General features: G+C 48.9%; 1 protein-coding gene across 1 annotated transcript; it reads right to left on the reverse strand.

The window, feature by feature from the left end:
- Positions 1 to 940: 940 nt before the first annotated feature.
- F2 (coagulation factor II, thrombin) lies at positions 941 to 12,894 on the reverse strand. Its single transcript, XM_090347802.1, has 14 exons — positions 12,782 to 12,894; positions 12,261 to 12,424; positions 11,659 to 11,683; positions 11,333 to 11,383; positions 9,621 to 9,726; positions 9,393 to 9,529; positions 7,380 to 7,697; positions 6,924 to 7,040; positions 6,706 to 6,832; positions 6,381 to 6,548; positions 5,585 to 5,758; positions 4,896 to 5,077; positions 1,326 to 1,396; positions 941 to 1,181 (listed from the first exon to the last, which is right to left on the reverse strand). Exons 1-14 carry the CDS (start codon positions 12,858 to 12,860, stop codon positions 1,041 to 1,043), a joined length of 1,860 nt encoding a protein of 619 aa, XP_090203928.1. The 5' UTR covers positions 12,861 to 12,894; the 3' UTR covers positions 941 to 1,040.
- Between the last annotated feature and the right edge of the window lie 902 nt (positions 12,895 to 13,796).

Here is a 13,796-nt window from a genome sequence, read left to right on the forward strand (position 1 = left end):
GTTCCGTCCCACTTTAGTGAGCACTGCTGAAAATAACCTTGAAGATGGTTGCCACAGGGCCCCCCTTCTTTTCAGATCCATATAAACACCCTATAGCCACTATTTTCTTTAAAAATCTCTGATAAACTCTGTTATGGGAAAGAGCTGCTCTGTTATCCCATACATTGTTTGGGGGGGGGGGGGAGATGACCAACAAAGGACGTGTAACCATGCCAGTTAGCATGTGGTGGTGGGAGCTGAAGTATCATTGTCTCCTGGAGCGCTTCCTGAAGGACAGTGGGCACTAAGTGAGCTGGGAGACCCTCTGCATGTCATAAAATACAAAGAAACATGCTTGGGCGGGTTAGGAGAAGCCTTGCCCATGCTTACCTCTTCTCTGCTTGGAGCCACAATATATGAACCTGAGCATCATGTTAGGATGCCATACCCCTAGCCACCATTTCCCATAGTACTCTCAAATGAAGGCATTTTAAAACCTGACTCTCTGGGGGCATAAATTAGCCATTTTAACCATAGGAGGAAGGATATAGGGGCTCCTAGGAAAGTTAAGAGAGAAATAAATCTACCCCCCACTTGGTTTGTCTATCCTCTTGCCTCTCCTCCATGTCTGGGAAAGCTCTGAATTAGGCTTGGCAGTGGAGCAGCCAGTGCCTCCCTGTCTTCCATGTTCCAAGCTCTCGTGGCCCTAGCTGTGTGACTTTAGGCAGACGACTTCTCCAAATCCCATTTTACCTACCTCACTTCTAAGGACATCCCTATCTGTTGTGAGACTTAAATGAGATAGCCCACTAAAGCCTGGAGGGTATCTCTTCCCTTCTCAGCCAGCCCTGTTCTAGTAGTGGCAGGTTCCTTCAAGTCCGGCTGTCCAGCATTCCTGGCTCTTGCTGAGCCTAGCCTAGAACTACTCTGCATCAACAAATAGCACAGGAAGCTCTGAGGCTCATTGACAAGTGTCACTTTTAATGGGAACTAGAGTTTTTAAGAAACCACAAAAATTCTTTCATTGGATTGTCCTCTGTGATTTTGCCAGGAGTGGCCCTCTATTCAGACCGCCCAGTGACCTTCTGTATCCACCTCTTCAAGCGGAACACGTGTGTGTAGAAGCCATATTTCCCATCCCGGTCACAGCCTTCTCCCCATGACACAATGCCTATTTGATACCAGCGATTGTTGTAGGGGTTCTAAGGAAGAAAGATGACATTTCCAAGAATCAAGTCCAAGGTCATACTGGTCTTACCCAGCTAAGCTACCGATTCTGAAAATTGGGGTTTCCTCCTCACCCATTCCTCCCCACCCAGCAAGCCATATCCACCACAATGGCTTACCTTCATGACGAAGGGACCCCCACTGTCGCCTTCACACGCATCCCCTCGCTGCTCTTCCTCAAGCTTGTAACCTTGAGAGAGAAGAGCAGAGGTCTGAAGCCCCTCCCTTCAAGAGTCACAGCCTCCAAGTATCTACCTCACCCCTTCTCTGACCTCCAATTCTTAATATATATCCCAAATTAACCTCAGGCCAGGTCCCTTGGACCACCCCTCCCCCACCCCCATCCCAACTATGCCAGTTTCCCTAAGTCCACTCGTTCTACCTGCAGTCCATTCTCCACCCAATAAGGAGAAGGATTCAGAAAGCAACCTAAGAGCCAGGAGCTGGTAGCTACACCTGTAATCCTGACTACTCAGGAAGCTGAGAACTGAGGATCACAGTCCATAGCCAGCCGAGGCAGAAAAGCCCATGAGACTCCCATTAGCCAGCAAAAGCCAGAATGGGAAGAGTGGCTCAAGTAGCACTGGCTAAGAGTAAGAGCCAAGTTAGAGCACGAAACTTTGAGTTCAAACCCCAGTACTGGTAGACTTTAAAAAAAAAAAAAGAAAAAAAGGAGCCTAGAGCTCAAGTGGTAGAGCTATGACTAAAGTGGTAAGGCACCTGCCTAGTAAACACAAGGCCCCATTCAAACCCCAGTACTGCCAAAAATAAACACTAGAAAGCAAGTTAGAGTTTTAGAAAGCTGAAGTAATGAGTTTTATCCAAAACTCCCACACAGCCTCTATAATGCAAAATAACTACAAGTATACACACAAAACCACACACACAGCATAACTATGGTATAGGAGCATCCAAATGTCAGTATAATTTAGTGTATTCAGTTGTGTTCATAACACCAAAAGATATTAAGTGTGAGGTTGAGCAAATATAGCTGATTGATAGAAGGTGAACTGAATTGAGAATCTTGTGAATAATCCCAAATTTACAAATGAATAAACGTTGGCTGAAACAGCTGAAGCATATCCTGATAAAACTGACACTTCACAGATGTTAGAGAAATCCTCAGTGGCCAAGCATTCTGCGGCGTCTTTTCCATAGCAGCTGCAAAACGTGAAATGAGCCCATGCTTCACACCTAAAATCCTAGCTACTCAGGAAGCTGGAGTCAAAGGACCCCGGTTTAAAGCCAGCCAGGGCAAGAAAGTCTATGAGGCTCTCATCTCCAATTAACCTCTATAAAGCTCCGAGTATTCAGGCCCTGAGTTCAAGCCCCAGAACTAACACACAAATACCCAAACATGAAACACCAAAGTCATGTTCTTTAAAAAGTCGAAATCTGTAAAGGAATGGAATAAATGTGTAACAACAACTCAGGGAAGACTATACTTGTGAGTGATCCTACTAGAATCTACTGGCAAGAGATGAATGGGATAATGTCAGGAAAAGGACTAAGCAAGTGTCCTAATGAGTAGAAATAATGCCACTGAAAACAATCAGTTTGATGGAAATTCAAAGGCATAATTGAAAGACTGTAAGGAAGCTTCCTGGGAGACTAGCTACTTCCAGGTTGCTGTCTTCTCTGTTAATCCGTTTGCTGATACCAAATTCCATTCTCATCACACTTCATATAAAGTAGTTGCATTTCATACACAGAAAAAGCCAGAAATGGCACTGTGGTTCAAGTGGTAGAGCACTAACCTTGAGCAAAAGGAGTCCAAGGACTGCCCAGGCCCTGACTGGCAAAATCATCATCATCATCATCATGAAGTCGTGTTTATCAACTATATATGATCTTTAAAATTTCTATTTCATTTAAGGACCATCACATTTTTCAAAATAAAAAGATATGAGTATTCAAACATAATAGGCTTGGGCTGGGAGTTTGGCCTAGTGGTAGAGTGTTTACCTAGCATGCATGAAGACTGGTTTCGATTCCTTGGTACCACATACATAGAAAAAAGCCAGAAGTGGTGCTGAGGCTCAAGTGGTAGAGCTCTAGCCTTGAGAAAGTCCAAGGACAGGGCTCAGGCCCTGAGCTCAAGCCCAGGACTGGCAAATAAATAAATAAATAAATAATAATAATAATAATAGGCTTGGGGACCTAGTGATAGAGTGCTTCCCTAGCATGCACGAAGACCCGAGTTTGATTCTTCAGTTACCACATAAATAGAAAAAGCCAGAAGTGGTGCTGTGACTCAAGTGGTAGAATTCTAGCCTTAAGAAAGCTCGAGGACAGTGCTCAGGCCCTGAGTTCAAGCCAGGACTGGCAAAACAAAAATAATAATAGGCTTGAAGCAGCACTTTGGGGGCCTACTGCTCTCTGAACCTGCCAAGCTGGTTCCCACCCCAGGAACCTTTGCACCTGCTGATTCTGGAGTCATATGCCTCCATATGCCTGCCTGCCTCACTCCTTCACTTCTTCCAGTCAAACTTCTGGCTGCTTGGATTATCCTGGCCCCCTGTACTGGCTCCTTTACCCAGCTTTGTTCTTCATAGCACCAAAAATGATGTTCTAGAGCTCCTTCTTTCTCTTCTTTCTTTTGTTGGTTCTTTCTTTTTTGGTCATGGGGCTTAAATTCTGGACCTGGGCGCTGTCTGTGAGCTCTTCAGCTCAAGGCTAGTGCCCTACCATTTTGAGCCTCAACTCCATATCCAGTTTTCTGGTGGTTAATTGGCAGTAAGATTCTCACGAGGGCCAGGAGCATATGCTTGCCTAGCATGCATGAACCCTGGGTTCGATTCCTCAGTACCATATACACAGAAAAGGCCGGAAGTGGCACTGTGGCTCAAGTGACAAAGCACTAGCTTATGCAAAAGTGTCCAAGGACAGTGCCCAGGCCTTTAAGTTCAAGCCCAGGACTGGTCAAAAAAAAAAAGTCTCACAAAGTTTCATGCCTATGTCGGCTTTGAACCATGATCCTCAGATCTCATCCTCTTGAGTAGCCACCAGTGCCTGGCTGTTCCCTAGAGCTTTACTGTCATTCCTTCCTAAGAAGAATCTTCCTGGGGCTTGAACTCATCATCTGGGCACTGTCCCTGACCTGCTTTTCTCATAGCTGATTTTCCACCAGTTAAACACCCTTCTGATGGCTAGTTGGAGATAAGAATCTCACAGATGGGAGGAGGGAAAGTGGGAGAAAAATGAGGGAGGGGCAACAATGTTCGAAATGTACTCAGTCCTTTACATATGTAACTGAAACCTCTCTGTCCATCACCTTGACCATAAAATTAAAAAAAAAATCTTAACACACTTTCTTGCCCTGGCTTGTCATTGAATGGTGATCCTCAGATCTCAGCCTCCTGAGTAGCTGGGATTATAAATATGAACTTCTAGAACCTGGTTGAAAATGATCAGTTTTGGTTCCTATTGTGTACTCTCCAGTGCTGCTTGGGATGTAGTAAGCATTTAATTAACTGCTGAATAACTGAAAAAATGAATTGACCTCACGCCAGCTACATGCATGCTCACGGTCTCATTTAAGTGTTACATGAATTCATGGTATATATTCTGTTTTATGGAAGGGATAGCCTCCAAGAGGTTGGGCAACTTGCCGCAGCCAGGAATCCTAGGCTCTCATTCCTGCCACCCTGGCCCCTGCCATTCCCCAGGCCCAGAAAGCACAGACTTGCCAGCACAGAACATGTTGTCGGTGATGCGGATCCGAGTGGAGGCCTTGCACACTGACCGCTCCACGATGGGCAGGTTCACCACCTGCAGGACACTGGGTTGTACCTCATTGATGCTGGTTGTCCATGTCTCCTTCAGGTTGCCCCAGCCTGTCACCCGCCCTTTGTGTCCAGCCTGGAACAACCTTTGAGGAAGGAATAAGGGTTTAGTGAGAACCAGGAGCTTTCTGGTCCTGGCACCATTTCCCAGAGACCAACACCTAAAACTCAGCCGGTACGTGTGGCTTACACTGTAGTCCTATCCTCAGGAGGTTGAGATCTCAAGATCATGATTTGAAACCAGCCCAGGCAAGAAAATCTGTGAAACTTCTGGTTCCAATTTAGCTCCCACCCCACCCCCAAAAAGCCATTCATGAAGCTCAAATGGTAGAGTACTAGCCTTTAGGTAGTACAAAGCTCAGAAAGATAGCACCCAGGCCCTGAATTCAAGTCCCAGCATCATCACCCCCCCCCAAAAAAAAATCTGTACTCATTATCTGACTTATGTATATTACCTTTATAATAACATTTTTTAATTTATGAAACACACACACACACACCTCCAGGATGGGAAAGAACTTGTGAGTTCACTTCACAAAGGAACCTAGAAAAAAAAGGGAACCCTGTGCAGCCCGGAACAACTCAGCCTCAACCTGGTCACTATGTCCTTATCCGGCAGGCACACGGGTTGAATGTGGTCCGTGAAGGTGATAGGCTTCTTGAGCTTCAGCAGGGCAATGTCCCGGTCCAGGTTCTCCCTCCAGTTGTACCTGGGGTGGATGTAGATCTTGTCCAGGATGGAGATCTTTTCTATGTTCCGCTCATACCTATGGAGACCCCAGCAGAGAAACCAAGAGGCTACAAATCCATGCCGTAAGAGGCCCACACGGAGGGGCAGCCAGTTCCCAAGAAAAGGAATGAGCCATGGACTGCAGCCCCTCCTCATCCCATGGTGTCTTATCAGTCCTAACCCACACGAGGTGCTGGCATCAGACCTGCCAGACAGACAGGGGTGGGCACCGGCTAATCACTTTTATTTTTTTCATGGGTTATGGGGCTTGACCTCAACTTGGATGTTGTTTCTTAGTTCTTTCACTCCAGACTAGCACTCTACCACTTAGAGCCACAGCACCACTTCTGATTTTCTGTGGTTTGGCTGGCCTGGACGTGCTGTCCTCCGATCTCAGCCTCCTAAGTCACTAGGATTACTCAGGTGAGACACCAGCACCGGCTCTCGTCACTGTTTTGAAGAGACTTCCACTCCCACCCCACATCCTAATGTCTGGAACAGAGTTGAGGACACAGCAGGATTTCCTCAGTCTGCAGCCCTATCAGGACATGTCCTTGTGGGGGTGTTCAAGACACCCCACAAAGCCCAGATCCACCAGAGACCCTCTTGCGCACACTCAGGCAGGCCAGACCCCATACCCACCGGCCACAGCTCCACACCTGGTACGGGAGTGCTTGCCAATGCGCACCAGAACATCATTCTCCGTGAAGTTCTTGTCCCAGGGTGGGTACAGGAGGCAGTGGGCAGCTGTGAGGACCCAGCGGTCACTGATGAGGCTGGCCCCACACAGCAGCTCCTGGGGACTCTTTCGGAACAGCATCACCTGCCTGGGAAAGGGGAGCAGGAGTCTTTGTGAGCCGGGCCTCTGCCCATCACCAGCGCTAGAAGCAGAGGTGCTGGGAGGATGAGGAGGTAGCAGGATGCTTAGCCAGAGCCAAGGACAGAGTTTCCAGCGGAGCTGCAGTGAGGCAGCCCAGGACACACCAGGGAGCGATGCCAATCTCAGCGTTTGAGCCACCTACGATGCGCCCCTCCATATAAGAATTCAGAAGCTCCATTTCTGTGGCGTCTTGCAGTGACTTCTTCTCAAACAGAGGCCGCAGGCCACAGTCTGCAGAGCAAGCCAGCCATGAGGGGCTGATCCCTGGCCACCAACCCCAGACCCCTGCACTCAGCAGCAGCAGCAGCAACAGAGGCCTCACCTGCCTCCCCTGCTCCAAACGTTCTCTCATCAAAGAAAGGCTGGAACTCCTCCACTGTAGTGCGCCCTGAGATGGCCACATCCTCATCCTCGCTGGCCTCCTCTTCCACTGCCTCATCTGTAAAGGCCAGGACACTGGCTGGGGCTGAGCGAGGCTGGGCCATTCCTCACCCAGACCTTAGTTCTTCCAGATCTCCTGCCAGCCTTGAAAGACCCCTGGTCCTGAGGTTAGCAGGTGCCTCTGGGTCACTAGGTCACATCCTAGCAGGGCCTCGATTCGTTCATCTGTAAAATGGGAGTAAGATCTTCTCCTGCTGAGTTTCTCTAAGGCTGCAATGGCAGTCACTCCCAATTGCATATTCAGTAAGTTTGGGGGGGACCAGCATAACTGTTCTTGTCTTCCCTTCACCCCCAGACTTGTCTTCTGCTTTTTAGATTCCCCTGCTTGCCCGCTCACCACAGTAGTTGAGATCACAGTACTCATAGTCGCCAGGCTGGTGTGCCACATAGCACCAGGCACCCTCCTCGTCTCCATCCGGGTTTCGGCAGAAGTTTTCCTCCAGCTTCACCTCCGGTTTGAAGTCCTGGTCTTTGCTCAGGGTCTTGGCCTCTGTACTGGCCCAGGCCAGGCAGGGAGTCCCCAGCGCTGTCACTGCCAGCTGCCCCTGATACTGCTGGCCACGCTCAGGGACACACTGTCCCAGTGCAGGGTCCAGATTAGCCTTGGAGCCTCCAGTCCTGGGAACCACCTTAGAAGGGACATATCCTTCCTGACCTGGGGGAAGGAAGAAGAGACCAGAGAGGATGTGACCCCACAGGTCCATTCTAATGCCTCGGCCTGTATGACCTCAGACTGCCGTCCTCTTTAAACAGGTTTGCTCAGGCCTGCCTGGCAGGATTGAGGGGATAAAATACACCACATAAATAGGTAGCAATAATAAGCCAGAAATGATGACAACCAGGTGGCCTTTTGGCCTACTGGTTACTTGTTGACAGGAGATCCTTGGAGTAGTTTTTGGTTTTTGTTGTGTTTGTTGGTTTGTGCCAGTACTAGGGCTTGAACTGAGGGCCTCACTCTGTCTTTTCACTTTTTTGCTCAAGCCTGGTTTTGCTGGTTATATGGAGATAAGAGTTGCTTAGATTTGTCTGCCCAAGCTAGCTTTGAGCTGGGATCCTCAGATCTTAGCTCCCAAGCAGCTAGGATTACAGACATGAGCCACCTGCACCTGACTTGGTTTGGTTTTTGAAGGAATCTATTTTTTTTTTTTTGCCAGTCCTGGGCTTGAGCTCAGGGCCTGAGCACTGTCCTTGGACTTTCTCAAGGCTAGAGCTCTACCACTTGAGCCTCAGCACCACTTCCGGCTTTTTTCTATGTATGTGGTACCGAGGAATCGAACCCGGGTCTTCATGCATGCTAGGCAAGCACTTTAACCACTAGGCCAAACTCCTGGCCCAGGAATCTATTTTTATGGGGCTCAGGAAAGGCTAAATGACTAAGGCCTACACCGCATGTCTTTGTAGACAAGTCAGGTTCATCAGCGTGTGTAGAGGGAACTAGCATCTAAAAAGTTACTAGTTTTATTACACTAAGAGGTAATTTATTTACCCTAAAACCAGTTTCAAGATGGAACAGTAGGTCCAAAATGGGTTCGAAGCGAATAAAGAACAGACCCTGTATTTTCATGGGTTAAATACTGAAGATGGGTTCTTTACCCTGCCCGGATCGACATCCTTTCCTGGTGATTATTACAGGTAGTGAGTATTTCATATCTTAACTTTGGCTTTGATCATGTGACTTGCTCCAGCCAATGGAGTGTAAGCAGGGCTGTACATCACCATGGGAAGAGCTTCCTCATAAATTTGCAGTCTTCCAGCCTCCACCCCAGTGTGAGTATAAGTGGAGCAGATCTGGGCCCACAGGAGTCAGGCTCGGCTGGACCTGTACCCACAGCTAATCCACCCACTGCAGCCCAACCAGTATCCACTGGCCCTGTAGCCACAGGAGCAATATGGCTGCAAGTAGCCAAGAGGAAATGTAAGAGATTAGCTTATTGGTGCATCCCTGATATGGTGTCTGCCTACTCTGTTTTGCAATGTTGCTAATAGCTCTAGTTGAATAAGCCACAGGAAAGAATGACAAATGCATGTGGAACTAGAGCTGGATGAGGCTTGCTCAGTGGTGCTCAGAAGAGGACATGTGGATTGAAGTGGTGAAGGAGGCTTCCAGGAAGAGAGGACCTTGACAGGACAGAATGCAGGTCTGGAATGAGGCACAGTTGGAAGCATAAAGAAGTCAACATTAGGAAGGAAAAGAGTTGCTCCTGGCAGCTCACCCAGGTCTCCGGGACCCCCTGGCTAAGAGGCCCATTGAGCTCTGAAGGTGGCAAGGATCTTGATGTCCAACCCAGGTTGCCAGCCCCACGATGGCCCCTGGGCCCTGGCTATGGACCACTTCATCACCCCAGCTCACCACAGATGGGGACGATGCATTCCTCCCTGTTCACAGTGGGGTCTGTGGTGTAGCACCAGGGACCCAGGGTGCTGCCATCTGGGTTGCGGCAGAAATTCTCCTGCAGTTCAGCTCCAGGATGAGTGCTGGAGTTGATGCTGAAAAGGAGATTGTTTAGCAAGAGCCAGGATTACCCAAATGTCTTTACTCCCATCAGCCCACTGCTTGGCAGGCCTGCCCGCCACTCACTTAGGCTTGTGTGGGTAGCGACTCTTCCAGAGTTGGCACTCAATGCCTGACCGAGTGACATTCACAGTCCCTCGATAGTTTAGTCCCAGATCCTTGGCACAGTGACCTGTAGAGACAGAGCCTGGGTCAGCATTAATGCCTCAGGAAATCCCCACTCCAGCAAAACTCACTCCACCATGTGTTCTACTCTTCCTTGGCACCTAGTGGCAGTAACCAGATATGCCCACCATATACAACCCAATGACAGGCACTGTACCAGGACACAGCCATGAGTCACAGTCAAGTGAGGTGCCTGCCCTCATGCACTTCCTGTTCAGTGATTACTTATGGCTGCTAACCTGGCCTGATCTTTCTGCATTAGCTCCTTAAGCCTCAGGGCCTTTGCAAACGCCATGTCCTCTGCTTGAAATGCTCTTAAATTTGTTTGTCATGGTCTCCCACAAGGCCAGGTAAATTCTACTTTGGGGGAGGTTTCTCTCATTTTATTGCCTTCTCTTGTGGGGTCTGGGCACCTGGAAAACTTTCCTGCATGTCTTCTATTTTTCTTTCCTTGAGATGGTCAATTCCTTGAAAGTGAAAGCAATTCAACAGCTTAAAAAAAAAATTCCTGGAAATGGTGCTGTGGCTCAAGGGGTAGGGCTGTAGCTTTGAGCTGAAGAGTTCAAGGACAGTGCCCAGACCCAGAGTTCAAGCCCCATGACCAACAAAAAAAAAAAAAAAAAAAAGGAAAAATATGAGCCGGGACTTTGGCCTGGTGGTAGAGTGCTTGCCTAGCATGCCTGAAGACCCAGGTTCAATTCCTCAGTACCACATACATAGAAAAAAAAAAAGCCGGAAGTGGTGTTGAGGCTCAAGTGGTAGAGCTCTAGCCTTGAGAAAGTTCAAGGACAGTGCTCAGGCCCTGGGCCCACGATTGGCCAAAAAAAAAAAAAAAGGAAAAACATTCCCCAGTACCACCTGCCTGGCAAGATGGAGTCATCTCAGCACTCAGGAGGCAGAGACAGGAGACCCTTGAAGTTGAGGCTAGCCTGGGCTACATAGTTAGACACTGTCTAAAAAATAAATAAGTGATCAAATAAATGTTTTAAAATTAACACATTTTTTTAAAAAAAGAAATTAAATGATGGCCAGTGACTAACAGATTCCCTTCGTGGACAAGGCCTGTTGCAGATTAAAGATAGATTCCGAACGCTCTGGTGGATAGAGCAGCTCCCTGAAGGCTTGGGGAAGTTGAAGGACAGTGACCGCAGTGACTGCTCCAGGAAGGGACAATCCTAGCAAAGGCTGAGCCGTGTTTGTATATTAGCATGCTGTCAGTGTGTGTTTTGAAGAAAATCATAAGTCTTGAGTTTGGTCCAACAGGAGATCTAGAAAGAGAAGCTAAAAAAATGGACCTGAACATTTTGCCAGGCTAAGAAATCTATTTTATTCTGTACATAATGAGGAGCCATGGAAAGTTAGGTTAAAAGAACATATGCCATGCTCAAAGCTCTGATTAGACAGAGGTAAAGGAGAATGAGGCCTTGAAGATGAGTTTCTTATCCAATCATTCCTTTGTTCTTCCAACTAACTTCTAGACACGGAATCACATGGAAAGTCACATATTTCACCCCAGGGACAGAAAGGCCATGTCAGGGGCTTGAAATGGCCATCAGAGCCACCACCACCCCCTTCTCTTCTCTGGACTGTCCCCACATCCTGTCACTTCTCACCTTCCATACATTCCGTGAAAATCTCTCGAGTCTTCCTCATGGAATCACAAGCTGGAAAAGACCAGAGACACCTTTGGGATTGGCTTAGGGATTGGGTGGCAGAGTAAAATGAAGATGACAGAAACAGAGATATAGACCATGGATGGATGAGAAGGAGGGGAAGAAAAAGAAGAAATGGAGGGAAAGAATGAGAGGATGGGAGGAGGGAAGGGAGGAGGGAGGAGGAGAACAGGAAGTTGGGCAGATGGTGTACCTCTGGGAGAGGATATTCTCTAGCTGAAATGCCCAGGCCTCCAGTCCTGGGGCAAACCTTGCCAGGTACTCACCTGTGTACTTGGCCCAAAAGATATCCTGAAAAGCAAGGGATGAAGGTAAGACTGAAGCACACACCTTCCCGTACCCCTCTCACCAGAGAAGGGCTCTGGGGACATACATGCACATCCTCTTGTATTTTGCCCAAGGAGAAGATAAATGAGAGCAACAGAAGACTGAACAGGGCTTCCCCACTTACAGGGTAGACAGGAGAACAGAAGGCCATGGCGCTGCACAGAGCCCAAGGATACTGAGACTTGGAACCCAGGGCTCCTGGCCTCACCTCTCCAAACACCCCATTTCCTAATCATGGCCTAGAAGGGGAAACAAAAAGCTTCTTCTTGGGTCAGGTGCCCCAGAGAGACCCTCTGTGGCTTGATGTTGAAGGCTGCAGTCTGCACACTGCATGAGCCTCACTAGGTCCTAGAGTCATGCTATCTTCTAGGTATCTGGAGCCCCAAGAGAAGCTGGGGGTACCCAGTGAAATGGAGCTCAGGCCTGAAGTCATCACCACAGCAAGTACCGGAGATGTTTCTTCTTCGTGCCTCCCCAGTGGGCCTCATGCCCTGGGCCCCCTGAGGGGAGCGTGGGCCCCACCAGCAGGCCGGTGACTCACCGTGGCAGTGGTGGACTCCAGAGCCTCGAAGGCCTCCTCATAGTTGCACTGCTCCTCCACGCACTCGCGCTCCAGGTTGCCCTTGCGCATCTCCTCCAGGAAGCCAGAGTTGGCTCTGCGGACCCGCTGGAGCAGCGCTAGTGCGTGCTGAGGGGCCAGGAACACTGTGGTAGAAGGGGCAGGGGACTGTCACTCCAGGGATCTGAGTGGCATTTGCCATCCTGGGCCAGGCAGCAAACCTGGCCTGGCCTTACTGGCTACTGCAAGGAGATGTCTGGGGGACGGAGTATCCAGAAGGCGGCTACACACAGCTCCCTTGCTCCTTCTTGTCATTGCTTGCCCCTGCCCACTCAGCAGACTTGCAAGAAGGCGCCACCTTCCTCGAAGCCCTGAGCACCTGACTCCTTCCTGAAGCTGGACTCTGGCCTGAGGGCTACCTAGGGACCAGCCTGGTAACCCCCAGCCCAGAGCCCCAGCCTGCAGCCCTCCATTCCTGCCTCAGCTTCCAAGGAATCTCTTACCATGCTGGCTGTGCACAAGGGTAAACAGGGTAGCCAGGGCCAGGTAGCCAGGTAGCTGCGGGCCTCCGACGTGCGCCATAACGTGTCCGCTCCTGCGATCTGAGGGACTGTCCTGAACCCTCTGAGTTAATGTTGAACTAGCATGAAGAAATCGGTTTCAAGGGAGAGGTCAGCGGGTCAGGGCCGTGGGGACAAGTGGATAGATCATCCTCTGGCCCACCCCCGCCATCCGGGAAGACAGAGCTACCTGGATCAGAAATGGATGGTTTCTGGCGGGCAGGGGAAGCACAGAGAAAAAGCCATCACCTACCCCTTTTCCTGATACCTGTGGGAACATGGACTAGCACAGCCACAAGCCCTTCCCTTCCCCCAGCTCCTTCCAACCTCAGCAGGGATAGTGGTTTGATTGTCTGTGGGCTTCAGTTTTCTTATGTGTACAGTGGAAATGATATTGCACTATGAGATTAGAAGTAAAGCTCCAAAATATAGTGTTTAATAATCAGTAGATTTATCAGGAATTGGTGGCTCACATCTGTAATCCTGTCCTTAGGAAGCTGAGATATGAAGACTGAGGTTCAAAGCCAACTCAGGCAGAAAAGGCATGGACCCTTACCTTTGATTAACCAATAAAAGGCCAGAAGGGGAGGTGTGGCTCAAAGTGGTAGATTGCCAACCTTGAGCAAAAAAACAAAAACAAACAAACAAACAAAAAAAACCCCCAGGGGCCGGGAGTTTGGCCTAATGGTAGAGTGCTTGCCTAGCATGCACGAAGACCCGAGTTCAATTCCTCGGTACCACATATATAGCAAAAAGCCAGAAGTGGTGCTGTGGCTCAAGTGGTAGAGCCTTATCCTTGAGCAAATCCAGGGTCAGTGCTCAGGCCCTGAGCTCATGCCCAGGACTGGCAAAAAAACAAAAACAAAAAAAAAAAAAAAAAACAAAAAAAACAAACCCAGGCCCAGAAAACAAGGCCCAGGGGACACACACACACACACACACACACACACACACACAT

The sequence above is a fragment of the Megascapheus bottae genome, chromosome 16 (assembly GCF_031878675.1).
Source record: "Megascapheus bottae isolate mThoBot1 chromosome 16, mThoBot2.hap1, whole genome shotgun sequence".
Lineage (NCBI taxonomy): Eukaryota > Metazoa > Chordata > Mammalia > Rodentia > Geomyidae > Megascapheus > Megascapheus bottae.